This window comes from Pithys albifrons, chromosome 4 (assembly GCF_047495875.1).
Source record: "Pithys albifrons albifrons isolate INPA30051 chromosome 4, PitAlb_v1, whole genome shotgun sequence".
Taxonomy (NCBI): domain Eukaryota; kingdom Metazoa; phylum Chordata; class Aves; order Passeriformes; family Thamnophilidae; genus Pithys; species Pithys albifrons.
In genome coordinates this window covers 40,022,729-40,039,738 of record NC_092461.1, presented here as the reverse complement: position 1 = coordinate 40,039,738, position 17,010 = coordinate 40,022,729, and the positions used below count along the sequence as shown (strand labels likewise).

The following is a 17,010-nucleotide window of genomic DNA, read 5'->3' as shown; positions in this document are numbered from 1 at the left end:
TTTCCCACATCTGGACCTGACTACGTGCCAAAAAACATGTGTAGAGATTAAGAAAGCATTATAAAAACCTGAAGATGAATTCAGAAGTTGGAGGAACAAGAGACAAGGAGAAACTAGGAAGCCTCGCCTAGTCTTCTTCGGATCTCTCCTCTCAGCTCGTCTTACCTTTCTTCCAACACCACCAGCTGTCATCTGCCTCGAAGGAAAGACTGCTTGTCAGCCTGGAGAGAGGGCATTGGCCTAAGAACGAGACTGCCTGGCAGCCTGAATAGTCTGTGACTGTCTGTGGAGGTATATCCTTTCTCTGAATTTTTCTCTTACAGGCTAAAATAAAGCACCCTCTTTTGCAGCTACTCCAGAAGCCAGCCAGTCCGGTCGTGAGGGGAAATAACTGCATTTTTGCATTTCAAAGACTCACCATCCTCTTGCAGCCAAGAGATAACATCGTGGCAGAAACAGAGAGAGCATCTGCATCTCCCCCCCCTTCCTCTCAGTTACATCGATGAGGCACTCAAGTAGTTTTTCATGGTGGTATCTTTTCTCTGCTTCTATAAATAATCTTAAGCATTTTTCCTAACTTTTCTTATTTTTCCTCTTTTCCTTTCGCATCTCTCTCGCAATCAATTAATAAAAATCAGTTTTTGGTATTTACAGATAACTTGTTTGAGTTTAAATTTTGCCCAAGAGAATGATTCGAACTTGTAGTTCAATCTGCATAAAAAATTAAGCAGATCTGAACGTCACAGCAGGGTACCCATGGGGCTCTTTGCTGTTGCTTTCCTGTGTTAACACCACAGCTGGAACCAGCTCCCTTTATTTTATACCAGTTTTAATGGGACACTGTTAATCACCTGCTGAAGAAAGCTTCACTTTTGGCTACCACCACCCTGAAGCCTGTTATTCCAATCCTGGCCAATGTTCTCTCACCCAGAATTTTCTGTGTGCCACAGCAATAGCCAGAATTATTCTGCTGATATTTTTCACTGCCTTTGATAAGATGGCAGGTAGGGGGCAGGACCCCACTGTGTTTGGGCCAGGGTATGTGCACAGACAGTTTCTATTCTGAAGAGCTTTTAGTTTCACTAGCAAAGGGTGAAGGGAATGGAATTATCAGTACAGTGTTAATATAGATAGGAAACATCACACAGTCTGATTTGGTAATTCAGTACCTATCTTGATATGGCAGCCATGACTTTTCTAGTGAGTAATAAGAAATGCAAAAGGGAGTTCCTGGAAGAAGACTCTCCATTGTACCAGTTACTCTGCAAACATGGCTTAATTTCAGTGTATATAGACACATACAAGGAGTCTGCTTCTGCCCTACTTGTCGCACAGCAGGTCTGGAAACATACACTTCGGGAAACATGAGCAGAAGTTGCAATTGGAACATAGTCCTTCCCATCAAGAAGAGTAGGAGATACCACCCTCACAGGTTTTCCTTGCTGTTACAGTACTTAATTACAGACTTCCTGCCAGCCTTACCATTCTGGAGACACATGGACTGAGAAGCAGTGTACATGTTTACATTTGCTTAAAAAAGCACTGTGTGGCAGCTCAAGGCAGGCATCCCATATGGCCTGGAGGCTGATTTACACCTGTATACACATTGAAATTTAACTGTTAAATTTCCTAAGTCTGAAAACATATCCTATAGAGAATGAAGCAGCCAAGACACACATACTTTCTCCTTTTTCCCAACAGTGTTTTCTCTTTTAATCCAGACTTGGTTTTGTTACTATTTCAAAATAAGAAAGAAAAGCAGAGCAGAAAAAGAAGAGAAAAAAGAAATAAAAGGAGAAAAAGAAAGGTAAAATAAAGAGTGAAAGGGAACAAAAGAGAAAGAGAAAAAAAGTGAGAAAGCAAGAAGGCAAGCAAGTGAAATAAAGAAGGAAGGAAAGAGAGTGAAAGAAAGAGAGAATGAGAGAGACAGAGAAAAAAGAGAAAGAGAGAAAGAAAGAGAGAGAAAGAAAGAGAGAAAGAAAGAAATAGAGAAAGAAAGAGAGAAAGAAAGAGAGAGAGAAAGAGAGAGAGAAAGAGAGAGAGAAAGTCTCAGGTCAAGGCAGCTGTTGAAAGGTCACCTCAGCTTTTGGTACTCAAGTACTAATTGAGTCCTCAAGGTAGAGCCACTGTTTTCAGCTGAGCAAAGGGGATGCTTATTGGATTATTTCAGGCTGTATGGGAAGATTAGTTCAGTTAGAAGAGAAGCTGTTTGGGACCTGGATGGTGGAGGTGGCTTGCAGCCTGGCAGTGAGTCTCTCTGCAGAGGCAAGAAGAGTTTGGTTGCCTGCCCAAATGCTGGTGAGCAGAGCTGATATCCATGGGCATGTATGTGAGTTCCCAGGATTGTCTTTCCCTGACAGCTTTTTCCTGCATAGCTTCTAGTTCAGCTTACTTGTTCAAAATTTTTAGGGCAGGGTAGTGGAACCATTCTGTACAGGTCATGGATCATTTCTCAATTCAGCCCTGCTGAAGAGACTCTTTCCCCCCCCCCCCCCCCCCCCATGTTTACAGACTGTGAGCAACCCCTCCCCTGAGAGGGCTCTCTGGCCGCTCACCGTGTTAAGGATTTCATCTAGTGACAGAGTGCTTTAAAACCTGACTTTGGTGAATGTGCTTTGAAGTGGCAGCATTTTGTGACATGTCCCAAAGGACCACACTGTTCTGCCGTTGGCTAAGTCTGCCTGGACTAGGTGTGCTATTATGTGCTATTACCCACGCTGCTATTCCTTTTCTTAGTGTAGCTCACGCTTTTTTATTAAAAAATTATTAAGCCTTTTAAGGGAATTAGATTGCTACAGCAACAGTAACTGCCTGGGGCATAGGCACATCACTCAAAAGTAAGGCATGAAATGCTGGTGATTTCTGTTATTATTATTTTTCATGGTGGCTTGTTTGTGAAAGAAAGAGAAGGAAGATGAGACAAAGTAAGAATAGAAATTGAAGAAGAACACCATCAGTAAAAGTCAGCATCAGAACTGGGGTTAACTGCAAAATTCAGAAGGATGAATGACAAAAAAAGCATTAATTTTCTGCTCCAATGGAGAAAAGGGATTTTTTCAAATGCTTTTTAAAGATACAGGATTGTATGAGGTATCTGATATAATTAGCATTTCTCCTATGAGCAGAGCTTTGCTCAATCACTCCAGTCAAATGAGTATGATTGATGCTGGTAAAGGACTGGACAGCTTCTGGATGGCTAGGCTGGAATCTTCTTGAAGAGAAGCAGAGCAAATAAGCCTGACTTGCAGAGGCAGCTGTCTTCCTAAATTCACCAAAGAAGCAAAAGGATGTAGAATTTTGAACCTGTTTGATCACTTGGGTTAAGCTGCATAATGTGGTTTCATTTCTCTGCATTTTTCACTCCAATAAAACAACTAATGCCTCACGTGCCATGGGTACTTTATCACTGCAAGGAACTTAATTATGTATTTTGGGAATAATGAATGCCTCTGCTGGGGGTCTGCTGCGGTTCAAATATTTAATTACAAAGGTGTCTTTAATGACATGTTCCAACTCATGATAATATACTGTCCTCTCTAAAGGTCAGTACCCATCAGACAAGGTTAAGAACAGTGTGAAAATGGACTTTGGGAAGTGCAGAATAAAAGAGGTCTTGTGCCTCTCTAATTTGTTCTGAGCAAGGACAGGAGTATGTCCAAGAGGAAATGTCAAGGAAGTACCTGTATATACAAGAGGAGGCAAGAGTTGTGAATAATGTGATGGTTTATTAACTAAAAATAACACATATTAAGCCTTTTAACTGGGGAGGTGTGAGGAATAGTAGGGGAAACCACAATCCAGAGCCCTGTACTTTGGGCTGCAATAGAGAGAAGTCAGGCAAGCTATAGGTTGAAAAAGAGAGAGAATAGAAAAAAAGAAATTATGTTCTTGTTAAAAATAAGTGGATGCAAATACAGGAAAACTTTAAATAGACCTGTTTTTCCATAGAGTGGTTGCTAGGGTTGTAAGAAATCTAAACTTTCTCAAGGTGTCTTGATGGGTGTGAAACTTTAGGTGGCCTTTTATCAAGGGCAGCACATGGGTCACTGACTGGCTCCCACAGTTCTCTGCAGAGCAAGAGAAGTTAATGTTTGCACAGAGGTAAGTCTTTGTTCTTGTTCAGTGTTTATCACATTGACTAGCCAGCCACCACATTTGCTACCAGCAAGAAGCAAACTTAAATGCGGTCTTAAATGCGGGTAGGATAAGAGGAAACAGCCTTGAGTGTTGCCAGGGGAGGTTAAGATTGGATATGACAAAAAGTGGCTGAGTCATCAACCCTGGAGGTATTTAAAAGACATGTAGATGTGGCACTCAGGGACACAGTTGAGCAGTGGACTTGGCAGTGCTGGGTTAACAGTTGGACTTTGATGATCTTAGAGGTATTTTCCCACCTAAATGATTACATAAACTTGGAGAACCTGTTCACAATGTGAAAGGTAGCAACTGAAAAAATCCCAGCAGGATGGAGCCCTCAACAGTGGCACCTGAGGCCCACAGGTATGTCTAATTCCCCAGGGAATTCTTCCAAGGTTTGAATTAAATTCGGATAATTATATTTAAAGACTTTTTCTTGAAGGAAAAGAAAATTAACAAATCCTTTAATGCTTGCTTCAACTGCTCCTGAGAGGTGTGATTATTAGTTCTGTTTTTTATCTAGTCTATGATGCCTTGTGCAGTCTTTAGTAATTTCTAACTGCACAAAGTCATGGAAGGTCCTTCCAAGCTCAGCAGGTAATGGCTCAAGGTCCCTGTAGAGGGAGAAAAGAACTGTAAAAGGTGCAGGAACAAGAGAAATGACCCCCCTACCTGTAAGAACTGCATTCTTTATTTTGGTAGTAGTAGACGACATATATTAGTATTTAGTAGAGCTGTTACCCAGATCTGGGGTATTGAGATAGGAGTAGTTCTTGAATATGACCACTAATCTGCACCTGTTCAGGATGTGGCTTCTTTGCTGTCATGACTCATGATGTATAAGGATGCTAAATGTGTCATTAAGAAATCATTAATTTTATGCAGAAAGGACAGGATTTGAAAGAACCAAGGCTGTATGTGCTGGGGTAAATGGCCAGTGTTTGCAGAACTCTCATGCTGTGGTGCTGCTGTTTCTGGAACCTTCTCAGACTTTGGAGTTTTAGATAATTTGTGGCAGAACTGTTCACAGTTCAAAAGTTCAAATTACAGGCTCTTCATAGTGTGTATTATTACAGCTGGTATTTCTTCTTCTGCATATAGTAGCATCTAAGGAAATAATCTTTTTTAATTAAAATGCTGAAAAACATGGAATCAACTGGGCCACACCATAAAGTCTCCTTTAACCCAGTTTCTGCCTCCCAAGAGGGTCCAAAGGTGGATACTTGTGAATAGTGTCTGTGAAAAGGGTATGAGCAAGGCATCAGGCCCTCACCAGTTTTACACATTAGAGAGGTTACAAGCTGGATGGATATCAGGCCCTCTGTCCACAAACCCCATAAATATACCTGAAATTTCTTTGAATTCTTTAACTCAACTTTCCTTGCAACACTCCTATGATTTATGTGTCTCACTGAAGAACACTTAATTTGTTCACACCCTCATTTGTTTTAAACTTGGTGACTGTCAATGTCATTAGAGCACTGTGGTTTTGTGGTCTGGGGACTGAAACTGAGAAACTCTTTCTTTATCCATCTTTCCATGTCACTCATTATTTTATAGCTCACTTCCAAACACTGCTTCAACTATGGTTAAACAATACAGTAAATCCAGATATCTGTCAAGAACATGATGATCACATGAGGCTGTGCTAACTGAGGATGAAATCACCTCCCTGTTCAAGTGTGTTCCAAGAAAGGATTAGTTTTTTCACTATCAGGCTTTATGCTAGATTAGGTATAATTTTGGCAAAAGCTTGTGCTATGTCCTTTGATCATTAAGACAGAAATGTGATGATGAACCCATAGCCATGACTGCCAGGTGATCCAGCCATGAATGGATTTGGTATTTCTGACCAGAAAACAACCAGAACATGAGAAGTACCCTATGAGGTCAAATCCCATCTCCATCTGGAACTGTGCTTTTCTCCAGAAGTGGCAAAAGGAAGTCATATTCAGTGAGAACACAGGAGTCTGGGTGCTTTCTCTGGTCCATTCTCCCCAGCACCCAGAAGAACATTTTTCTCATAAGTGTTAATAATTACATCTCTGTCTGGTCCTTTTAGTATTTTCAGTCTTGTTTCGTCAAGTTTATCCTCATTCTAGCCCTATGGGGTTTGCTGTGTAACAAACAGCTCTGCTTTCACCTCATTTGCCCATTTAAATTTATAATTTTTGATCCTATTCCCACTTAGTCATCCCTTCTCCAAGGAGTCCCAGCTATTTCAGTCTGTCATAAGCTGGCTTCTCCCATGCATTTTCTGTGCCTCCTCTAGCCCTGTTGTCTTATTTGAGATGTGGAGACCAAAGCTGCATCCAGGATGTGAGATGTTGATCTGGTTTATTCTGTGATCCTGTCTGATGAACTTGTGTGGGTTCGCCAGTGCTTTAGAGGCAAAATGGCACTCACTGCTTTCTTCTTCACACCGTTCTTGACCACACCAAGCACTGTGCTGACTTTTTCAACTGATGCTGCACACTGAGCTGCTTGACTTCAGAGACCATCACTGATGACTCTAGGCCTATCTTCTTGTGTTTGGTTGCCAGTTCAGTGCTTCTCATGCATCCTTGATTATTTTTACCTCACTGGAGCGCCTTAAAATACAGGCTATTGTCTCTTTTTCAGGCTCAATAGACTCTGCCAGGACCCTCCTCTGATCACACGTAGCAGTGTTTTCTCCACATTGCTGAGTTTTGAGTTCCTTTTGAGAGGGGCAAACAGAGTGACAAGCTGTAGCCAAAATGCAGTAATTTAGTGGCATGATGATCCCTGTCATATTTTCAACTAATTTCTTATACTTTCTAATGGCTGATTTCAGGTTTTGACTGCTAAAGTGTAGGAAACAAGTTTTACAGAGAATTATCCTCATGACAGCATTATTTCTTTTCTGAGTAGCTCATTTAGAGTCTATTCTTGAATGTACAGCTAGTGTGTGTCTAATATTGACAACTGTATTGTCATCTTGCAATTTTGTTTTCTTATTAATGACATATTAATAGTTGAGACATGCCCCATGGATGTAAAAAACCCCAGGCTTCAGAACTGATACCTGTGTGTGTGTGCTACAGCTGTTTTTTAAATAACAGCTTGTCATACAGGATTCTGTATTCACCTTCCAGAGGAGCTGAAGCTTTTCCATTGCAAACCTTGGACCTGTCAAAACAGCAGAACTAGGGGGAAATCAGGAAAAATGGAAACAAGGCAGCTTGTAAGAGCTCCAAGCTGTGAAAGAACCACAGCAGAAATAATGGATTTTGGGATAAAGGGAGGCTCATTACTGAAATAGAATGAAGGATCTGACAATATACTGTACAAAGCAACCCTGCGCTGGGAAACAGCACAATGAATAAACAAGCAATATTTTCCCTTAATTTCTGTAATCCTGAGAAAAGAAAGGCATGAAATGAGTACATCATTAACCACTCATTAAGACTTTTTTTGCTTTCCATAGAAAATAGAAGCTATAGAAGCTATTTTATTCAGCCCTCTTTGATAATTAAATGTAGTGTAATAAATTTCTTCCCTGGGACTTCATTTATTAACACAAATTACATACTAGCTTAATAAAAAATAGTTCTGAATTGACCAGCTCTGCTCATGTGATTGTTTTGGATTGATTAAGCTTTTCATTTTGAAACCCTATCTTTGTATGGTAATTATGTTTTACTCTTTGAAAAGAGGGGTTTAAATTATGAGATAATTTACTTTTCCTTTCAATTTCCTTGACTAGTACATACTGTGGAAGTGATAAAATGAGCCAAGATTAGTTCTTATGGGGTTTTTGTTTTTGTTTTTTTTTTCATTTGAAAAGATAAAACATTTTTATAACTAGAGAATTAGGTTCTTTTGGTGTGTGTTAATTTGATGGAAATTAGAACAATTATGTGTAGATAATTATTCACCTAGTGCAATACTGTTTGATCTACTGCAAAACTGTTTGGAAAATGAATTTATGTTGAAAAAAAACATCCACCAAGCCATCTTACAAAATGCAAATTACAGACACACCTGTCAAATTTTATGTTCTTGAGTGAGAACACTGAAGGCTTTTCCTTCTTTCTTCAGTTTGTAACACTTCCTCAGCCAAGGCAGTCTCTGTATCCATAGCTTTACAATCCTGAGGCACTGGAGCTGGCTCAGATCTGAGCTGCACAAACCTTTGATCATCCCTGAACTACACAATTTTGATAATTCCAAAAAGTTTGCTGAGAGTGCTGCTTCCAGGAAGGAAGTGAATTGAGGGGGAAAATCATGGCAGCTACTCCATTAAGGATTTTCTGCTGCCAGGAACACATTGACAGCTCACTCACCATGTCCACACAAGAGCTGGATGGTCCCAGGGGACATGCTGGATAAAACAGGTTTTGTGTCTGTGTCTGTGCTCCATGCTTCCAAATTTCATTCTCTGGTTTCATTCCTCTCTTCCCACCAGGGGAGCACCTCACACACTAACAGTAGGGAAGGGCATCCCAAGGCTCAAAGGTATGAAAATGGACCTTGACAAGTATCTTGGTTGAATGCAGGTTAAGCCCAAGACTGGGTTTTACTTGAACAAGGGCTAGCAAGCTGCACTGAGAGGGGGCTCTACAGAATGGGACAGAAGGTCCCTCCTTGAGCTACACATGCCTGTGTTTAGATGGCTCCAACTTACTCTTCTGGTTTTATAACTGATGGAGAATTGTTTTCTGCCATCCTGCAATAAGTGTCTAGAGTGAGCTAAATAAGTGGCACCCCAGAAGTGCCTGTTTGTCTCTGGATGATGTGTGAGCATTCCCACAGCAAGAAGCCAGTCTCCTCATATGTCAGTTCTCCAAGTACATATACTTCTGAAAGGATTTTAGTAGAGGAAGAAACAATGTGGAGAAACTCCAGGGAAATTCAGTATTAGTAAGGTCACTTCTACTCTCATACTGACAACTCTGAAGTGCTTTTTTTGTCAACTTTCCTTTAAATTAGACTGCAAATTGCAATTATTGGTTATCTGAGAGAACGTTATGCTGTGCAAGAAGGAATTATGAAGCCTCTGTGACCGTGGGACAGCTTAAATGGAAAAGAGCACAAAAGGATTTTTAAAAAGCTGGAAGTTGCCATGGATGAACATTGATGAGAGGAGAACGCAATTTCTGAGTCTTTTTTGCAAAGAGTATGAGAATTAATTCAGAGACCCAGTGGACCTGTGACACTGGTAATGGGAAATGAACCCTTGCATTTATAGAGTTCTGGTGCAAATTCAGTATGATCTGGGTACAGTCAAATGCTGTGTTATGGTTGGTGTCCTACTATTATTTACTACTTATATCAAGGAAACCTCAGTGAATCGCAGTCATAAAGTAAGGTCTACATTGTTACTGTCCATAAGCAGAAGAGAAAAACTTGTCCTATCTCCAGATTTTTTTTACAATCCCCATGTGAAAGAAGTTGGGAGACTCAAGTCCTCTTTGAACTAAGCAATGCTGTTTAGCTGAGATGGCTGATTTTTAATTGCTTCTGATCAAGGTACTTACAATGGGAAACCTGTTGGTAGCCTGCAGAAATTTTTCATCTGCCTCTCTTTGGACATTAAATGGTTTTATTGTATGTTAAGTTAACTTGATGGATCCAGAAAGGAAGAAAATCCTTATCTGTATTTGTGCATCATGTAGCATATGAGGGCTAAATATTCACTGAAGTTTGTCAGTGCTACCATAACATTAACAACCTTCAACCTCACCACAGGTCCATGACAGGTGAGTGATTTCTTCTACACCCCAAGTCTCTCCTGATTTCCCAGGCTCTGGCGGTGCCATGTTAGTGCCTCACTGATGCCCAGGACATCCTGTGGGGAACATGGCAAATGCTTCCTCACATCTTTGGGGTTTACCTAGAGGTGACACAGAGTTTTATGCCTGGCTTAGGGATACAGATGGACAGAAATAACTTTGGGGACATTATCAAATCTAGTGAAACTGCATGGAAGGCTGAGACTTTCTCTTTTAAAATTTATGCCATCTTGGGAAAAGGGTAGAGTAATTTTCAAGATTTTAGCAGTTGGTTGAATTTATGTTGAAGATGTAGTGAAGAGAAACATTTTGTGGAAGCTTGAGGAAAGATTATTTTTATCCTTCCTTTCAAGAGAACCATCTACCACAAAAAGAGTACCCACAGAACATTTCAAAGAACCTAAATGGTTTTATTAAGTAGTATGGCTGTTAGCCATGTGCACCATATAAGCATGTGTACCCTGACAGTGGATGAAAAGCAGTTTGCATATCAAAGTGATGGAGCGCCTCTGTTGTGAAGGACTGCGACATTCAGTTCCCTGAAAACCTCATTTATGTGGTTTCTCTCTGTCAAATCCCAGGCATATGAATGCATCCTGGCAAATAAACCCACACTCTTCTTTCCCATAGCTGAGCCTTGCAAGTGACTTGTGCTTGCTGCCTCTCTGGTACTGTTGAGGGACACTTCTCTTCATGGTTACAGCTGCCCTTGGCCATGGTAACTGCTTAGGCCAGGGGTGCATGACAGATCGGGTGCTTTCATATGCCCCTCTGTGCCCAAACTTCTGGCAGACAAAAAACTTGAGACTGAAATCCAAGTTACTTCAAAGATAGATTGGAACCATGTAGTTATGGTGAACTTGGCTGTTTCTGTCACCCTGTGGCACCTTCTGCAGTTCTGTCTTTAAGCAGTTTCAGTGTTATGTAAACTTAAGAATCACATCAGGCTTTCTTAATGGCCATTCCCTCCAGTCACCCTCTGACTCTTGCTTTGCTTGAGCCATTTTTTGTCGGGGTACTACATTTCCACGCATACTGGGAGTTGTGCATTTTCTGCTATTGTACCCTGCATTGCTGACATTCCTCTTGGGCCTGGCCAGTAAACTTAATTTGCTTGCTCTGAATACCATTTTTAAAGGTTATCAGCTTTCCTTTCCAGATGGTGTTATCTTTTCCTCCATAGCTAAATGCAGCTCGAGTTTGCAGGTGATTTCAGCTATTTGAGCACTGGTTGCTATCAGGTTTACTCAGCTCACAGGTGCCTGCTTGTTTTGGCTCATTGGACTGTGTGCTCACCCAGGTAAGTTTTTACACCTTCAGGAATTTTGGCAAACTACTGATTTCTACTCTGATGAGAGTAGAAAAAAACGTGCTGAATGTTTGTCACTGCATGTTTGTGGCCAACAGGGAACCTGGAAAATGCTGCCATTATACTAAATCCTTTGTGTTTGACTCACCCCCCGGTTTGTTTGCCAATAAAATCAATAGCACAAAATTCTCAAGCAGCACAGGTGGTTTCTCTCGCTGAAATATGCAGTGTATTTATTTCCTCGGAAGAACTGCAGTATGAAATCATGACCACAGAGAACTCCTCTTGAACCAATGGAACCAATAATTGGGAAAATAGTACAGAGCAATGTACTAATAAAAATGAAGTCCTAGGTAGATTGAAATCCACCACTGCTCACAAGTTTGTGTGGGATTTAGTGAATGTTTCAGCTCTCAAAATGAGGTGCAAAGAAGCATATTTTCAAAATACAAAGCCATGTAATTTTAACATTTCAGAATTAAAGTTTTCAGATATGTTGAAATGCTTTTCTTGACATTTCAAATTGAAAACCAAATTGCCTGCAAAATGAGACATGTATTTCACTACTATATAATAAAAAATCTGAAGTATGTTGGTTTCAGCAAGCAGATAAAATATGCAACAATAGGATTTATATTTTCATCTTCAAATATAGATAGGTAAATAATTTGCAATGACTTTGGATTTCTGAGTATGTCAGATTGATCTAGTTAATTCAAAATTTTAATTCCACAGGCTTTTATTTAATGAAAAGAATCTTTCAAGGTCAGTCTAGTTCTATTGATTTTTTTATCCAATTTTAATTTTTAATTTTGGTTGAGAGATTCAAAGCCAAGGGTCTATTACTACCCACTTCTACTCCAAACACAGTCCAGTTTACCATTAAAGAAGAACTTTTGTATGGGTTTCCTGTGTTATGTTTCCTATGGCTATTTTACCAGGACTTGATTGGCAGCAAGAAAAGACATATGCAGACTCTAAGGGTCATTGTTAAACACTGATTCAAGTCTTCAAAAACATTCAAAGACCCAGAAAGATTGAACTGCATGCTCCAGTGCTCAGAGATTTAATTTCCACTCCCCAAATCCCTCTTGAATGATGAATCACGTGCCTTAAAAACACACACTTTGAAAAAGGATGAGAAGATAAGAAATCTATGAAGATAAACAAAAAGCAACCAGTCCTTTTCCAGAGTGTAAGGATAACTGTGCTATATTGCCCACTTTAACCTCTCATGGAGTCAGTTGCAGGACAACTGACATCTTCCCCTCTCTTCTCCAAAATCTTCTGTTGAAAGAGGCTCTCTGGGCAAATTTTATTGCAGAAAATGATGTTTCTTGTCCATGTTGCTAAGAATGTATGCTGTGTTCAGCTGGGTTCAGGGGCAAAGGGAAGAAATCCCATCTTCTTCCCACAGCTTTCCTTCTCTGGAGTGTATCAGCTCCTTGCTTGGCTCTAGGGTATGGCAGAGCAGAAGTTGGAGCAGTAGATCAGGTGAGAATTGGATACTGTTGAAATTCTTAGTCTTGTAGTCATACTTTGTTCTGTGCTTGTGAAGTGTCAGAACAGCATCAGTGTCCTGTTGCAGGACCAGTGCTCCTGCACCCTGATTTGAGACAAACAAGGAGTTTTGTGGGATGAGGCTGGCTGGCAACCAAGAAGGAGGGACTGGTGGATCTTTGTTGAGAGGAAAATACTGTATGACATTTGTAAAGATATTTCGTTTCACCTCTTGTTAAAAACCAACTCCACAAAACACAACCGCTCCTTCTCCCTACTCTCTCTATTCATTGAAGAGCTACAGGACCAATAGAAGAGTAGAATAGGAAAAAGACAACCAGCACAGACCTCTGAACAGGCAGCCTGGCCCTGTGCTGATGCTGGGAGAGGTACTTTGGGTGCTTAGCTTGGCAGCTGTGCCATCTCCTGTCTCAGGGCCATGGGTGTTTTGCCACCAGTTTCCCAAGAAGCAAGACTACACTCTGGACCCCTGCTGAGTGCCTTGCCATGGTTTACCTCTGATGGCAACCAGCTGGGGCCATGCTTCACTGCCTGCATCTCACTCCATGAACGCATTGCATTCCTGGACAACTATGGTAGGCTTCTGGCAGGGAGTTGTGGCTAAAACTGAGTTGAAGACAAGGAATAAGGAAGACCTAATAAGGTCACTTTATCCAGGCATGATCTGATAAAGTTCAATTTTTAACTGGATTGATTTGTTTTAAGGTGCTTTAATTCCCTAATCCAGTATAGGAAGAAGGCAGATAAGCCCCATGCAGTGGTAGCTGGTGTTGATGCCAGGCAAAAGCATTTCTCTAACACAGCTTGAGGAGAAAACCTTGTCCAGGCTTGTTCATGGCTTTGCTGTTGGAAGGGAGTGAGAACCTAAGTAAATAAAAGGCAAAGCTGTTATGGTGTATGTGCCACCGACCCTGTGGGTGTTGTCACCAAGGAATTAATACAAATGCATTTATGTTTATCTTAATTCAGTGGAGAACTGCTTTTGGTCTGGATTCTGTAATTTGTCTTTTATCTCTGGTCTTGTCGCAGGCTTAAGAACTACATGTGTGGGAAGTCTTTGATTTCCTTTCTTTGCATCTTGCAAAGATGCTTTGGCTGTTCTCTCATTATTTTTGCCTGTACATGGGAAAATTTTAAAAATAAACAAAATCAGTTGAAGCTTAAAATCAGAGTTTTCTCTTGTTTGCTTCCAATAAAAGGAAATTCAGAATATAATTATCTTGCTTGGAAATCAAAACTTCTTAACAGCTCCTTGAATTAAATTAGAGTTGGGCACAGAAAAGGCCTTGAAGATACTGCACTGAACAATTTTTTTTACTTTTTCAGAAAGGGGCTGTTTGCTGGAATGAAGTTGAAGAAGAAAAAAAAAGGCGAGAAAGGATTGACTATTGCAAACAAAGATGCACTGGGTAAGGCCTCATAAATCAATATTGCAACTGGGAAGAACAGTTGAAAGATTATATTAGATCTAATGTCATGTGAACTCATTTGCATTGTGTCTCAAGGCTTAGTATTGATAAAACAGGCAGTAAAACTCTTTAACACTTCCAAATAAACAGAGAGTTAATTCTTTTTGCATTAACTGTTTCATTAATGCTACATTCAGATTCCGTGAGTTCAGATTGCTCTGTCTGGTAAACTAAAAATGTTTGCTTGATTTTATGATAGAGAGATGGCAGATTTTTGAAAATATTTTTTTCTATTCTAGATATAGGTAATTCATTACAGGAGTGTAATTCCTCCAGAAGTTCTGCTTCTTTTAGAAACAACCTGTGTAGGCCCTGATGGCTGGATGAGCTCACTCAGTAAAGCTGGGAACTTTACTTTGCAGCAATTCTCCTCTTAAATGCAAATCAGTTATTTTTTTTATTGTTTTTTTATTTTTTATTTTGATGTGGGTACCTCCATAAGACACAGATTCTCCTAGTTCTTGTCTTTAACACACCATTGGTTTCCCAAGTAAGGATACATTCCCCTGCACATTCTATCATTTTCATTTCTCTCCTGTCACCACAGTCCTCCAATTTACCAAAACCTGTAGTTCAGCAACAACAAAGTCTTAACCTTCTGTAGTTTTATTTTTGTAGTCTCATGCCTGAAATTTCATGAAATTTTTAAAACCTGGACTACTCTGAGTTTAGAGCAGCCCTTGAATTACAGTGTTGCAATAAACCAGCCACATGTGTCTTGACTTATGTCCAGACAGAAACAGGAATACACATTTTGTGGCAAGGTAAAGGACACTGTTTTAAAAGGGTTATCCTTTGGTCCTTAAAGCAAGGGGTTTGCAGAGGAAACTGAAGACCATTTTCTTACTAACTACAAGTAATTTAGCCCCAGAGCAAACAATTCAGGCTACGGCAAGCCCATAATCAAACAGGGTACTCTAGAGTAAATAGGATATGGAGGGCAGTTATGGGAACTTGGTGCTACAGGTGCAAAATTATGGACTTTCCCTCAAGATCTGAAGACCAGGCTATGCCTACACAGATCCAGAGACAATGTCACCTTCCCTGTGTTCTAGGAACAAGAACCAGAGGGCAGCAGGGGAGCATAGATGTTGCATGAGATTGCTGAGGGAGGAACCTTTATGGAGCTGCCTCATGCCTGGCTGCCATGCAACAGAAGCAAAAGTTGTGCTGTACCTGGTTGTTTGCACAGGAGGGGAGCTGCTCCTGTAATCAATGCTGCTCAATACAAACCACTACTGCATCTCTAATTGGGACATCCAAAAATTTAAAATACTCAGTTCATGCTGATAATTTCACTGCTCTGCTCCAAGTGATTTTTTGCTAGTAGAAATCAGATGCGTGTTATACTTTCTTGGTTTATTTCTTCATCAGGTGACCATCATGAAAGTGCAATTCTTCTTCATGACACTCTCAGAGGAAGAGAAGAGGCAGAGGAAGACCTAATGAACAGTGATGCCCTGTCCAATGTTTTTGAATCCTTAAACTCAAACAGCAAAAGGTACTCTTTCAAGTATCTTATCTAACATTCCCCCAAACACCTTTTCCATCCTTCCTGGGAATGGTGTTGCCCTAGGACAATGCATCTGATGACAGATAATCCATTTACTGACAGCAGTCATCCCTTTACTCCTGCTTTCCCATGTGGCAGAGTCGGATGTACTTGTCAGCAAAATACTGTCAACTCAGTGATGTCACCAGGTGCTATCCAGTGCAAGGAGGGATTGCAAGGGATCCTGAGGGTGCCTCAGCTGTGCTAATGAGTTCTGCTGAAGAAAATGAGCCAAAGGGAATGGCAATCTATAGCAAAGATCTTGTGTAATTGTTTTTTTTTTTCATACAATGGAGGAATAGAGTCAGGTTTGATGGGATCATCAAGTGAAATCATTCCACCTGCATTGTGGATGCCAAACATTTCCCTATTATCAAGTATATGAGAGCAGAGGTGGTCTCTATTGCTGAAATCAAGCCTGACAGTTTACAACAAAGATACCTGCTATGAACAACACTAGCCTAATGTCAGGAAGTCTTTCCAATGTGTGTCCAAGTGCCACTTGCCTAGAGATGCCTAATGACCTGTTTTGTCATTTAAATAGGGCAAAGCTGGTAACCAGAATTCATGGAGAGGAGCTGAAACCCCAGAACTATCAGGTGAGCAGGGGGTGAGTGCCCTTATGTTCCTGTGAATTCCTCAGGCAGGCTGGACCTGAGCCCAGGACTGTGCATGGTATCCTTGTGTCCCACAGATTGCCGTCACCATCATCGAGGCCAGGCAGCTGGTGGGTGAGAACATTGATCCTGTGGTGATAATTGAGATAGGTGATGAGAAGAAGCAAACAACAGTGAAGGAAGGCACAAATGCCCCTTTCTACAATGAGGTAGGTGCTTTCCCTTAAGGAAAACACTTTCTTCAGTGGTTCTGGGTGGACTCTACCATTTAGTACTTCCAAAGGGAATGAATTAAGTTTGTAGCACATGCATGTCTGAGCTAGGAGGTCTGTCCAGAGGGCCAAGCACCAGCAAAAGCTCTGTTGGATTTAGTTTTGTTTCATCTTTGACTTCTTAAGCTCTGTCCATCCTGTTCCTCGCCCTCTCCAACTCATTCTGCCCTAATCCCACTGCTGCCACAGTTTGTCAAATGATATGTTTGGGAACTTTGTCTACAGTGCTGCCCATCCTGCCCTCTCACTCTGCTTCTTACTGTTTCACTGTTTCAGCCTTTCCTTGACCTATGCTTGCCCTTGTAGCAGACAAGGCCAAAACAACCCCCAGAACAAACAGGTCCTTTGGGTTTCCTTGTGTCTCCTGTCCCTTTGAC

At 40.8% G+C, this 17,010-nt stretch overlaps 1 protein-coding gene across 1 annotated transcript in view; it reads left to right on the top strand.

Moving 5' to 3' along the window:
• The first annotated feature begins 4,465 nt into the window (after positions 1 to 4,465).
• FER1L6 (fer-1 like family member 6) overlaps positions 4,466 to 17,010 on the top strand; it is a 74,228-nt gene continuing 61,683 nt past the window's right edge. The window contains exons 1-5 of the mRNA XM_071554242.1: positions 4,466 to 4,500; positions 14,050 to 14,132; positions 15,567 to 15,693; positions 16,289 to 16,343; positions 16,439 to 16,570. Coding sequence (XP_071410343.1) covers positions 4,466 to 4,500; positions 14,050 to 14,132; positions 15,567 to 15,693; positions 16,289 to 16,343; positions 16,439 to 16,570 — 432 coding nt within the window. The remainder of the gene's footprint in view (positions 4,501 to 14,049; positions 14,133 to 15,566; positions 15,694 to 16,288; positions 16,344 to 16,438; positions 16,571 to 17,010) is intronic.